This window comes from Mastigoproctus giganteus, chromosome 6 (assembly GCF_048544385.1).
Source record: "Mastigoproctus giganteus isolate SK-2022 chromosome 6, ASM4854438v1, whole genome shotgun sequence".
In the NCBI taxonomy this organism is placed as follows: domain Eukaryota; kingdom Metazoa; phylum Arthropoda; class Arachnida; order Uropygi; family Thelyphonidae; genus Mastigoproctus; species Mastigoproctus giganteus.
Window position 1 is genome coordinate 214,157,775 of NC_143580.1, and position 13,571 is coordinate 214,171,345.

The window sequence follows — 13,571 nt, forward strand, 5'->3', positions numbered from 1 at the left end:
ATAACAACAACAACGACACACGAGTGACTGTGGTTCAAGCTCATTTGACTACTAAATACAATGATGTCCTTGTATTCTCCCTGTATTGTAAACTTCTCTGAAATTATGTGGTCACACTGGAGTATAAACAGCCACTTTAATAATAAAAAAAAATCATGTAATATTGATAAATAACTGTGTGAGGTCATAATACCATAAAAAAATGGTCCAACAACTCCTAAGAGAAAATTCCAGCAGAGAAAATTATGCAAACTTGGAGATTTGAATTTATAAATTTGGATATGTGCTTCTTAGTGATACAATAAACATAATCAGTTAACATGTCTAATGACCTTGCATACTGCCTCATCACACCAGAATATTTCATTATTTTGCACACTTGGAGAATTTTTTCTGCAAATTCAATTCTCTTCAGTTTTGAATAAAAGATTTCAGGGCCGAACCCTGAAATCTTCAGTTCAAGCTGAATATGGTCTTCTGCTTCCAGGGAGATTAACATTTCTGTCTACTCAAAATGTTTAATTATTTAATAATATTTTTAAGGTAGTGGTGGAACAAACTTACTGCAACAAACAAAAAAAAAAAAAAGCTTTCTAAATATAATATTAAATTTTTTTTTTACATGATGGATATAAATCAATGACTAGGAGACAATGCCAGTGCATGTCTGCACACTTCACACCTCAAAAGGGCATGTTTTGTATTAACCTTTTAATGCATATCAATTACTGGTATTAAATTTTATTCCAATACATCTCTAATTAGTTTTTCTCCTTACCTTATGGCACAAGAAATAAAAACACCTGTCCATATTAACCAAAACCACCAAAGGAAGCTGAATGGCCTATGAAAAGAAATGAAAGTTCTTTATTCCCATTACAGAAAGCACAGGTTTACACATTAAATAATAAAAAATAAAGTTATTTCATAAAAATATTAAATAAGAGACAGAATTGGAATTCTTGATGCTCCTTTGTTTTATCATATATACCTTATTTCTTATAATACATTGATATTAATTTGTACAATGAATGTTAAATGGTACCCAACATTTCCATCATCTCAACTTTTAGAACAGTGGGCTCCAAACTTTTTTGGTTGTGCACCCTTATTTTACTTAAAAGGACTAACGTGCACCCCGGAATAAAAAATTAAATATATAAGTTTAATATTTTTTTTATTTATAAATCATTCACATGGAAAGCATTATACCTAAAATCACATATAATTTTAAAAGATGACGAAGAAAAAAATACAAAACAAAATTAAATTGAAGTTAAAGTACAAAATCCATGTACTGCACTTGAACATGCATGATCAATGGCATGATCAAATAAAGCTGCGCAATCAAACAAAGCTGCATACTGAAGTATTAAAAAAACATTTATTTTCAATTATGTTTCGAAAAACTAAACATTTCATAATTAATAAATATTGATTTATTGCAGATTACCATGTAATAGTTTGATTTTTATAATATTATCGATATCATTTTTTAAAGTTAATTTTCATTGATATTTAGCTAATTTTATAATGGTAATTACAAGATCTGCCTTAAACATGTCACAGGGTATCGTGACTCACGTGGAAATACCCGATGGCAATTTATGGGCGAGTCATGATTTAATCCGTTGCGGAACCTGTGGAATGTTTTCCAAGGTCGACCTGGTGACTAATCCTACCTCACCTGGGGATTCTTTTCTTTGTGATTGATGTAAGGAGTGCACTCATCTTAAATTACAATTTGGTGCACTGATGGAACAATTTGAGTCACTAAAAAAACGGGTGCTTGCCCTTTAGAATAGTGCATCTGGGAGCTCGTCAGGGACTCAAGACTCCAGCAATCTACCAAGTGATGCACGCTGGATTCAGGCCTTAAAACAGAAAAAACAAGTGCAAACTACTCTGGTTCAAAAGGACTGTTTTATTAGGAGACACTCATTGTCAGGGAAACGGGGAATATTTTTTGTAATAAGGATAGGTGGAATAGAATCAGGGTATGTCTGCCAGGAGCAACTATTAATGAAGTCACCAACAGATTGTCGGATTTTAAGGGGGGTAAAGAGGATATTATTATTCATGTGGGGACTAATGGCATTAAACGTACATGATCTGACAATTTGTTGGAAAAATACAGGACCATGCTGAGGAAATGCCGCGAGCTAGGCCACAATGTCTATGTATCTGCAATTCTGCCCAGACACGATAAGAGGGATTATATGTTAAAAGCCTTGTGGATTAACTCAAGACTTGAAGGACTCTGCAAGTCTTTAGCGGGGAAATTTCTATCAGCATGGCCCACACTTGTAGGTAGAAGGAATTTGTTTTGTAGAGACGGGATACACTTAAACAAAGGTGGTGCAAAAGTTTTTGCCAGTATTATTGAAGATACCTTAAAGGTTCAGGGAAACTGCTAGTTAGGGGGAGGGGGATGTGGTAAAACACGCGTTTATCTGATATTGGTCAAAGTAACTCTTACACATACCTCAAGAGATCTTATCTGTTACCCCAACTGGACATATTATCTAGATGTTCTGGGGGCAGAAACGTTTCAAGTGAGTGGGTAGCTAATGCCAGGGAAGTTAGCTAAAAAGCTTCAAGGGTTGTGTTAGGGTTGTTAAATATACAAGAACAGTAAGTCTTAATTGTTTATATAGTAATGTTAGAAGTGTCGTCAATAAAATGAGCAAATTCAAACTGCTGGTTAAAACAAGTAACGCAGACATAATAGGGCTTACGGAGACATGGTGCCACCCGGAAAATGGAGATGATGAGTTTCAGTATGGCTTGTATAATGTATTTAGGAAGGATAGGGTAGATAGAAAGGGTGGTGGGGTAATGCTTCTTATCAGAAGCAGCCTGAGTGTGATGATAGCTTTCCCGGATTCAGACGTTTCACATGCTAGTATAGAATCTGTATGGTGTGAGATAGTTGGAAACAAAGGTATAATGCGAGTAGGAGTAATCTCAAGACCAGGTGATTGTGAAGATTATGATGAAAGCCTCTACATGCAAATGGAATGGGAAAGTAAGCGTCACTGTCTTATTATGGGTGATTTCAATTTGCCTCTAATTGATTGGAGTAAATGGGAAGGAAACTCGACATTGGGAACAAAATTTTTAAATCAACTAGATGATTGTTATTTGTATCAACATGTCAGGGAAAGTACTAGAGAAAAGAATATCTTAGACCTCATCATCACCCGTGATGATGAGGTCTAGGATGACATAACAGGGCTGACAGTAGATGATGATGAGAGAGGTAGCAGTAGTAAAAGGCAAAGGAATGGGTTTTAATTTTAGAAAAGGAAATTACGATGCCTTAAGGTACTACATGGCCTCTATTAACTGGATAGATATCGCACAGAGAATGAATACAATTGAACTGTGGGATGCTTTTAAAACATTAATCACAGATGCCTTGAATGCATATTTACCATTAAAAAAATACTCCACGAGGAGGTTTCCAAGTTGGATGAATAGTGAAGTGGCACATTACTTGAGCAGAAAAAGGTGGCATGGAAAGGTTACAGAGCAATAAAAAGTACTGAAGCCTATAACAGCTACAAAATTATCTGTAATAGAGCCACAGAAAAGGTTCGATAGGCAAAGGCAGTTTATGAGAAATCACTAGCAAACAGAGCAAAGAGGGGGATAAGGAATTCTTCACATATATAAATGCCAAGAAGAGCAGGACAAATCAGATCAGACCTTTATATAAGGGAAAGGGGATAGTATTAAATACACCAGCTGCCATTTCAGATGAACTCAACAGTTATTTTGCATCGATATTTACAAATTAAAAACCTTTTGTGGCAATGGGAAATTGTGGGAGCGAAGTTGAAAAATATGTAATTAATGATAGTGAAATTTCGCAAGATTATTTAATGAAAAAACTTTCGAGCCTACAGGCCAGTAAGGCTCCCGGAGTTGATGGAATATACCCTATAATCTTAAGGAAGGCAGTAAGTGAGTGCATTGAACCATTAAGGCTAATTATGCGAGCATCACTAGACTCTGGGGAGATTCCGTTGGATTGGAAAAGTGCCAATGTATCTCCCATACATAAGGGTGGCTCTAAAAGTGAAGTGGGAAATTATCGACCTGTCAGTCTGACTTCAGTGGTAGGGAAAATCATGGAGGCGATGATCGAGGGTGGAATTCAGGATCATTTGGATAGAATTGAAATTCTCAAGGATACTCTGCATGGTTTTGTAAAGGGAAAATCATGTTTAGAAAATCTGGTTCGCTATTTTGAAAGGGTCACACACAAGCTGGATTTAGGGAATAATTTTGACATTGTTTATTTAGATTTCAGCAAAGCTTTTGACTCAGTCCCACATGACCGGTTGCTTTATAAGCTGGAACAGGTTGGAGTCACTGGGAAAATCCTTAGATGGATAGCAGGATGGCTTCAGGGCAGGAGGCAGAGGGTTGTTATAAATGGCTATTCCTCAGATTGGGTTGATGTAAGAAGTGGGGTTCCCCAAGGATCAGTATTAGGACCACTGTTGTTTTTAATTTTCATAAACGACATCGATGAAGGGATAGAGGGTATGATGTCTAAATTTGCAGATGATGTTAAAATTGGAAGAGTAGTTAATGATCACTGTCATGCTAAGCTTCTTCAGAGAGACCTAGATAGACTTTAGGAATGGTCAGAAAAATGGCAGCTATGCTTTAATCCAACAAAGTGTAAGGTATTACACCTGGGAAACAGTAATCCCAAAATAACTTATTCACTTGGTGGAGTTCAACTAAACCCAGTACTGGAGGAAAGGGACTTGGGTGTTACGATACGGTCAGACATGAAATTCTCTGGGCATTGTAAACAGGTTGCAAGGAAGGCCCATGGTGTCCTATCGATGATCTATCGAACTTTTGCAAGTAGAGATAAGGACGTGATAATCCCATTATATAAGGCTTTTGTTAGACCACACTTGGAATACTGTGTTCAAGTATGGAGACCGCACCTAAAGAAAAACATCAAGCTTCTCGAAAGGGTGCAAAGATGGGTAACTCGCCTGGTGAGATCTGAAAAAGGGAGTCCTTATGAAGAAAGACTTCGAATATGTGGGTTGCAGAGTTTGGAAACTAGACACCTTAGAGGAGATTTGATTGAGGTGTTTAAGGCTGTGAGAGGCATCAGTAAAATGAATGAGGACGAAATTTTCAAGATTATAAATGATGCTAGAACTAGGGGATATAAATTCAAGTTATGGGGGGAAATGTTTAGACTGGACTGCAGGAAGTTTTATTTTAGCCATCGAGTTATAAATTACTGGAATACGTTGCCTACATGGGTGGCAGAGGCTGACAGTTTGGGGAAATTCAAAGGTCATCTGGATAGTACCTTCGGATGAGGGAAACATATAGGATGATAGGTTTAATTTCCTTTTCTTCTATTAATTATTATTATTATTTTTTTATATATCATTGTTTTATTCGGGGTTTTTTTTTTTTTTTTGGCTGGTGCAACATAAGCCATAGGCTTTCTTGCACCATGCGGCCATTACTAATACTAATCTCCCAACATGCACTAAACACACATCCAACTTAGGAGACTACTATTTTAGGAAACAGTCCTAAAAAAAAAATAAACAATTCTAAAAGTAACTGTTTCGTATCATTTAATTAGTACCTTAATTAATTATAAAAAATAATTCATAATTTTTTTGTGAAAAATGTTTAAATCAAACGTCTGACAAGTAACATTGCCTGCTTTCCTAAATATTAACTGACCCTGAATAACTTTTCCCAACTTATAATAATCTATACAATGGACAGACTTATTTATAAGCTAGGCTGTAAATTAGCCATCTCAACAGCAAAACTGAACATTACTGAACTATTGAATTTATTCATTTTTATTTTATCATCAGAAATATAAAATAAAAATGAATAAATTGATTATCTTTAAATTATACACACTAATTTTTTTCCTATTATTTACTTTTCAGAATAGCAGTAGCTAATTTTAAAAAAATAATAATAATAAATAAGCAGCTCCTTAAATTACATAAATAAATAATACAAGTTCATTTGCACTCTTTAATTAAGCATTTTTCAGGAAGATGTGCAAAAGAATATACACATTACCACAGCTAATGTAACTACATCGTAGGGTCCAATCATTCTAAGGGACAACAGCAGCAAAGAGAAACAAAAAAATGAAAGAGCATTTAATGTTAAAAGGCTAGTATTGTAGTCTAATAATATTAGTTTACATTTATTTTTATGTCATTATGTCAACAAGACTTTTTTTTTTATTATTATTATTTCAGGTGAACTGGTGACCACCCCCCCCCAAGAAAAATATGGGAAGGACTTGCTAAACTTACTAAAGCTAAAAAATAAATAAATAAACACAAGCTCAATAACAGAACAATTTAAAACTTTATGAATAGAAGAATCAATTACTTTATTTCAAAACTAGTTTTGGCCCTCAGTTCACTTTTCCACACTATCCATACTTTTAGATCATACTTTTAAAAGTTTCTTTGGTAAGTAACTTCTAAAAGCCTGACCACACAGTTTCTAAAAGAAATGAAACTGAAGTTTCAGTTAGCTACCTTTTTCACACTAACACCATCCCTACTTCACAAATTGCTTGGGCATTGTACTACAAAGGTTAGATATCAGTTTTCAAAATAAATAACTAAAAACATCTTTCTGAAAGTGAGAAGCTAATAATAATACAACCAGTTTTCAAGAGAACTCTTTTAGGATAGGATATTCAGAAAAAATAAAATAAAGCACTTTATATATAAAATAAAAAGAAATATATACTTTATTCCTCAAATTTATAACTTATACACTGATGAGCCAAAACATTATGACCAGCAAGTCATTATGCAAATTGAAGCAACTGCAGGAGAACTATGGCGCGTGCGCGGAATGGAACACAGTATAAAAAACACCTGATACTGAGCTCCATTAATCAGCGTTACTCTTGTTCTTCATATGGGAAAGGCAGTGGACTTAAGCGAGTTTGACCAAGACCAAATTGTAAATGGCCAGACGACTGGGTCAGAGCATATCAGAAATGGCACAGCCTGTGGGTGCTCATGGTCAGCTGTGGTTAACACCTACCAAAAGTGGTCCGAGGAGAGAAAATCCACGAACTGCTGGCGAGGTGTTGGGCAACCACAGCTCATCAATGCTCGAGGTGAGTGAAAGCTCTCCTGGATAGTACGTGGCAACAGAAGGGTGACTGTGGTGCAACTCGCTGGTAATTGGAATGCTGGTGACGAGAGTAATGTGTCACAACATGTCACAACACACAGTACACCAAACCCTGCTGAAAATGGGGCTGCGTAGCCACAGACAGCTCCGAGTGCCCATGCTAGCCATGGTTCACCAGCGACAGTGCCTACAATGGGCACGGGCGCATTGAAACTGGACCTTGAGTGATTGGAAGAAGGTTGTCTGATCCGATGAATCACGTTTCCTGTTGTACCATGTGGACAGCCGGGTACTTGTGCGTCATTTACTTGGGGAAGTGATGGCGCCTGAATGCACCGTGGGAAGAAAACAAGCCTGTGGCGGCGGTGTCATGCTTTGGGCGATGTTCTGTTGGGATACTCTGGGTCCAGTCATCCATGTGCCAGGCACTCTGACGTCTACCACCTACCTAAACATCATTGCTGACAGGTACACCCTTTCATGGCAATGGTCTTCCCCTCTGGCGGTGCCGTCTTTCAGCAGGATAATGCACCATGCCACACAGCCTGGATTGTTCGAGACTAGCTTGCAGAACATGAGGAATACTTCCAGGTATCGTCCTGGCCTCCAAATTACCCAGACATCAATCCCATTGAGCATTTGTGGTTTGTGTTGGAACAGCAACTCTGACCTGTGGCATCTCAACCACGGACCTTACAGGAGTTAAAGGACCTGCTGGTTACATGTTGGTACCAGATACCACAAGACTCATTTAGAAATATTGTAGCGTCCATGCCTCACCAGGTACGAGCTGTTTTGGCTGCACGTGGAGGACCAACATCATATTAGGTAGGTGGTCATAATGTTTTGGCTCATCAGTGTATGTGTTATACCTTACTCCTCTAAACTACTATTGTCTAAGATTTTAAAGAGCAAAAATGGCATACACATTCAAGGAGTTGATGTGTATCTGATCCTTGGACAACATCATGGCAATGAAACGATATTAGCTATGTATATTTTTTGTAAGAATTATACTACAGTTTCTAGTTATGTTAGGATCCTAAACTGCATGAACGGCAATCCAAATACCTTCACAGGCAAACAAGCAGCACACACAGCAATGTCCTAATTTTCTGTAGCAGAACTATAAGAATCACATACCTATATGAAGTTCTCTGAGCAGTGCAGATGAGCTGCAGAGCAGGTCATGGAGTTTTGTCAATGATACACAGGAATTTTGATAGCAGAAAGAAGGGGGTGATTATCCCTTTGTATAAGGCAGTACTCAAGGTCAGGCCACACCTTGAGTACTGTGTACAGGTCTGGAGGCCTATTTTAAGGAAGGCTGTAGAGTTGCTAGTACAGAGAAGGACAACAAGATTGGTGAGAGGAACAAAGCGGTGCACTTAAAAAGAAAGGCTTAAGTTGTGCAAGTTGCAGCATCTGGAGACTAGGCACCTGTGAGGTGATCTGATTGAGGTGTATAAGGCTTTGAATGGTTTCAGCAAGCTCAATGCTGACAGGATACTTCAGCTTGCTCAGATTATGAGGGGGCATAGATTCAAATTGAGGAAAGACAGCTGTAGAATAGATGGGCAGAAGTTTGCCTTTAGCCAGCGGGTAGTTGATTGCTGGAACAGACTTCCCTTTGTCATCGTGAAAGTTGATAGCTAAAATAAATCTAAGGCTGAACTAGACAAACATTTGGAATGACCGGATGGGCAAAATGGGAAGAGTTTTCTTTTGGCTGATGCTGTATAAGCTTGCTTTCTTGCATTATATGCCTCAACTAATGCTAATGCTATCATGTCAAAGAGTCGGTGGATTTTTGGCTGCTGTAAAAGGATAAGTATTTTTAAATTTTTACCGTATTCTTCGTTAATTAACATAGTACTTTGTGTTTTACAGAGATATTAAATAGGTTTAGTAGTGTTCATTAGCTTCTTATTTTGAATTTAACCAGCGATTTTTGGAAGTTACAACTCCCGGTGTTGGCACCTATATTGTTGACCTAGCCACCACATTGTAGTCGATAAGAAATAGCTTAACGTATATATATTTCGAAATGATAGCATAAGGTATAAAGTAAAACTAGATAGCATAATACTAATACAGTGGTATTAGGAATCTGTTAGCTTATTACAGTATTATCAATTAATCAAAAATAATATTAATCTTATTAAAATTCATTGTTAATTAAATTGTATTTAAATGGAAATCATGACCCAGACTAGAGCTGCGAAGCAAAGATCACAGACTAGTGAGAGTGCTGTGATTTGGGGGAGAAACGAAGGGGACGGTTCTCCAACACATCAGAGTCTCAAAATGTGCAAAATGTGATATGCTTGCCAACCTTTCTAAAACAGGACATGATCTAGCCAAGGAAGATGCTTTTGTGTGTGCTAGGTGTCTAGAGTGTCAAGAAATTAGGCTCCAACTCAGCGTTCTGATGGGCATCTACGAGAGCTTGAGATGTAGGGTAAATGCCCTCAAAGAAATTAATATGAAGGCCCCATTAAGCTCTCAGCTGCTGAGCTCAACGACAGAACTCACTCCTGTGCATCAGGCAAAACAGAGGCAATCTCCAAGGCAGAACGTGCTGGTCCCAAAGGAACTAGTTATTGTTGGTGACTCTATTGTCAGGGAGACGAGGAATATACTGCAAGAAGGATAGGTGGAACAGGAACAGGGGTATGTCTGCCAGGGGCAAAAGTTGACGATGTTGTAGAGCAGATATCTTTTTTTAAAGGCACAAAAGGTGATCCCGTTATACGTTAGGCAATAGTCAGGCCACACCTAGAGTACTGTGTACAGGTCTGGAGACCTCATTTTAGGAAGGATGTATAGTTGCTAAACGAGTACAAAGAAGGGCAACAAGATTGGTGAGGGGAACAAAGGGGTACTCTTACCAAGAAAGGCTTAAGTTCTGCAAACTGCAGCGCCTGGAGAGTAGGCACCTGCGGGGGTGATCTGATTGAGGTGTATAAGGCCTTGAATGGATTGAACAAGCTGAATGCTGATGGGATTCTTCCTCTTGCTCAGACTAACAACCTGAGGGGTCACAGTTTCAAACTGAGGAAAGATAGTTGTAGAATAGAGGTGCAGAAATTTGCCTTTAGCCAGCAGGTAGTTGATTGGTGAAACAGGCTTCCATCTTTTGTTGGAAGTTAACAGTCTAAATAAATTTAAGACTGAGCTGGACAAGTATTTAGAATGAATGGAGGGTTTTTTTTTTTTTTTTTTTTTTTTGGCTGATGCTACATAAGCTTGCTTTCTTGCATCATATGCCTCTACTAATGCTAATGCTAAAGGATGTAGACATAGCCATACCCACCACAGCTTTCTGATTAGGAATCCAATTCGTGATAAAAAAGCATGGTTCACTTAAGGAATCCTAAGACTTTAATAATCAACAAGCTTGATTACGGAAGGAACTAACAAAAGATATGTGCTATGAGATTCCAATGGCAATTCCCAATAAATTGTGTGGTTGGTCATCCTGATCAAGTATCTGCATGCTGTCTACCTGCTTTTGCAGGTGATACATACAGTTCCTCCTCACAATACTAACCATCTCCTAAGATAGGTTCCACTAACCACATGAAATTTGTACATAATAGGGCACTGCCAACTTCAGTCAAGCATGTGTATAAACCAGCACGTCCTGCAATGACAGACTGGATGCAAAGTAAAAATATATATATATATGTGTATATATACACATTCACACACATACATATTCTTGTTCATACTCTGGCACAACCAAATAGCTCCAGGAGTTTACAATTATTTTGACAATGAATATAATCATTAACAGCAATTAGCAGTCACATCGGCTTGAACCACGGTCCACTCAAGCATATGTGCAATACTGCACTTTTACACTTGACTTGACCACTCTTCTATGTGTCAGGCCAACATCTACTGCTAGCATATAAATCAGACAAGAACCTTTAGGACTTCTAGTTATGGAACTGGGGGAACATTTTGTATGGCATAAAAGTGCATAATAAGGTGGATTTGAAACAATGAGTATAATGAACCAATGCAGCATTGTCAGCTAACAAAGAACTGGGAAGATGAGAAATGACCCATTTCTTATCTCTGGAATGGAGAGACTAACACACAAACTAGCTGCTTTTGACTTATTCTGTATTATTTTCAGAAACTTTTCACATTGTGGCTAGCATGTTTCCCAAATGCTAATTCTTTGTTATATTGACTATAGGTCACTGAAATTGAAGACCTGCCACAAGTCCTACAGGTCAAGAGTCTACTTGACCTGTAGGATAACATCGTGTCACCTTTATAGGCATTCTACTAGAACAATACAATTATGGACTTAATGTATACAAAATGCTTCCATAAGGGGGGGTGTTGTTTTGGGGGAGGGGATTCTTAATGCATAAGTAATTTCATCATTTATTATCATATTATTTTCATCATATTATTGTGTCACATAATATTATCTGTGATCTTTTTTTTTTTTTATCATGTATTATGATTGTATAAGTGTATTTGCAGTCCAATTTGTATTACACAGCCTAAAAATTCCTTCAACTGATATCAGTTAACTGCCATCTCACTTGAAGAAGCTTTTAAGAATTTCTCTATCTCCAAAAGGATTTGAACACAGGCTTCTTCACACAAGTGGGAGTGTATTGCAGAGATGGGTGATGTTCACCATGGCTTTTCTGAACTGTCAGCTGTTCTCTTCAACAGGGGGCACTTAGCAACTTCAGAATTTTAAGAAATTCTTCTCAGATCAATGTATTTCCACTTGAAATATTTTAAAAAACTCTGAATGTCATTTCAATGAATCTAAAACTAGTAGGACACTGTAATACCAGTTTGATGTTAGTCTCTCTCTCTCTCTCTCTCTCTCTCTCTCTCTCTCTCTCTCTCTCTCTCTCTCTCTCTCTCTCTCTCTCTCTCTCCCCCTCTCTCTCCCTCTCCCCCCCAGGTGTGTTTAAATCTTGATCTGATCTACTTAAGTGAGAAGGTCAAAATACATACAGAAATCATTAAACAGTCAATTAACTTACCTGGAAGACTGGGAACAAAATTTGACTATACCAAGTACAGAACCAATAATGAAGAACATGAGCATTGGATCCAGAAGAATGTACTGAGATAATGTTAGTATCCCAACATCTGTAAAAAAATATAATCAGGCAGTTTTCAAAAAAAAAAACCTATTGTAAAAATATCATAACATTATAATTACTATAATATTCAGTTATATTAACTGAAAACCTGCCAACTTCCAAGTTTTTAAAATTTGGAGGTTGGTAGGTAATAGAATAAGTTTCCAAATTTTTAGTGTGAGAACTTAAGATTTTTAAATCCAGACTTTTCTCTTGAAACTAACATATTATACTACTTTCATATAAAATTTGAAATTTTTACTGCATTAACATAGAAATCATAAAACTTTAAAAAAATAAAAATAATAAGTATTTTATATCCTTCTTTGAGTATGCATGTATATACATACATTTTTTCACAATAAGAGACCAAAGGAGTATTACTGTGTGTGTGTATATATATACACACACACAGTAATACTCCTTTGGTCTCTTATATATATATATGTTTAAGGTAATTTCAATGCAGAATCAGCAAACTGCTTGAATATATATATATATGTATAGATTATTTTGAAATTCTGCAGAGATAAACTGTCATCTATCAACTGTGTTTAACAAGTAATAGTAGCTATTTTCAAATTAATAATAACTGACATAGAAGGGTGTATCCTTTCAACAAGATTCAAGACAATGTAGGCATACAAGAGTGGACATTATAGAAATTGAAGAAATTCTCTGGAATTCAGAATCCAGAAGTTGATGAAACTGAATCAAATAATACTGTTATAAATGTAGAGGATATTATTGCAAAAAAATAATAATAATAATAAATGAAGACAAGTTTTTAATTTTTTTTTTTCCATTTTTTAATTAAATTTTGATTTTCATTTTATTTTTGACAAAAGTTCCGCTTTAAAGACAAAATAAAACAATTAATATATATTTAAAGGCAATTATGTACATAGTTTCTTAATTTTACAAACTTACAAATTCCTCAATAAAATTCACTCCAGTAACAGGCACATGATAAAAAAAAAGGGTTAATATGATTATAACAAATCTCATTGGTATTATTAACTTAGCATCATCTGGATGATGATAGAAACTTTTATTAATAACTGCACAAATACAAGGGTTAACAGAAATTAAGGAAATTAACAGAAATCATCATATTGTTGTAAAGTATTAAAAATTAATATTGTTATAATTACAGTCAGAGAGCCTTCTAGTTACTATCATAAATAAAATAAATAGCACTTTTTAAACATTAATATTTAAATGTTATAGTTTTATGTTTGCTCTCTGATATAACCT

At 36.3% G+C, this 13,571-nt stretch overlaps 1 protein-coding gene across 1 annotated transcript in view; it reads right to left on the bottom strand.

Annotated features, from left to right (window-relative positions):
• The window catches only part of tw (Protein O-mannosyl-transferase 2), a 169,624-nt gene that overhangs the window by 118,886 nt on the left and 37,167 nt on the right, over positions 1-13,571 (bottom strand). The window contains exons 5-6 of the mRNA XM_090376720.1: positions 12,213-12,321; positions 779-844 (exon numbers count right to left, since the gene is read on the bottom strand). Of these exons, the coding sequence (XP_090232846.1) occupies positions 779-844; positions 12,213-12,321 (175 nt within the window). The remainder of the gene's footprint in view (positions 1-778; positions 845-12,212; positions 12,322-13,571) is intronic.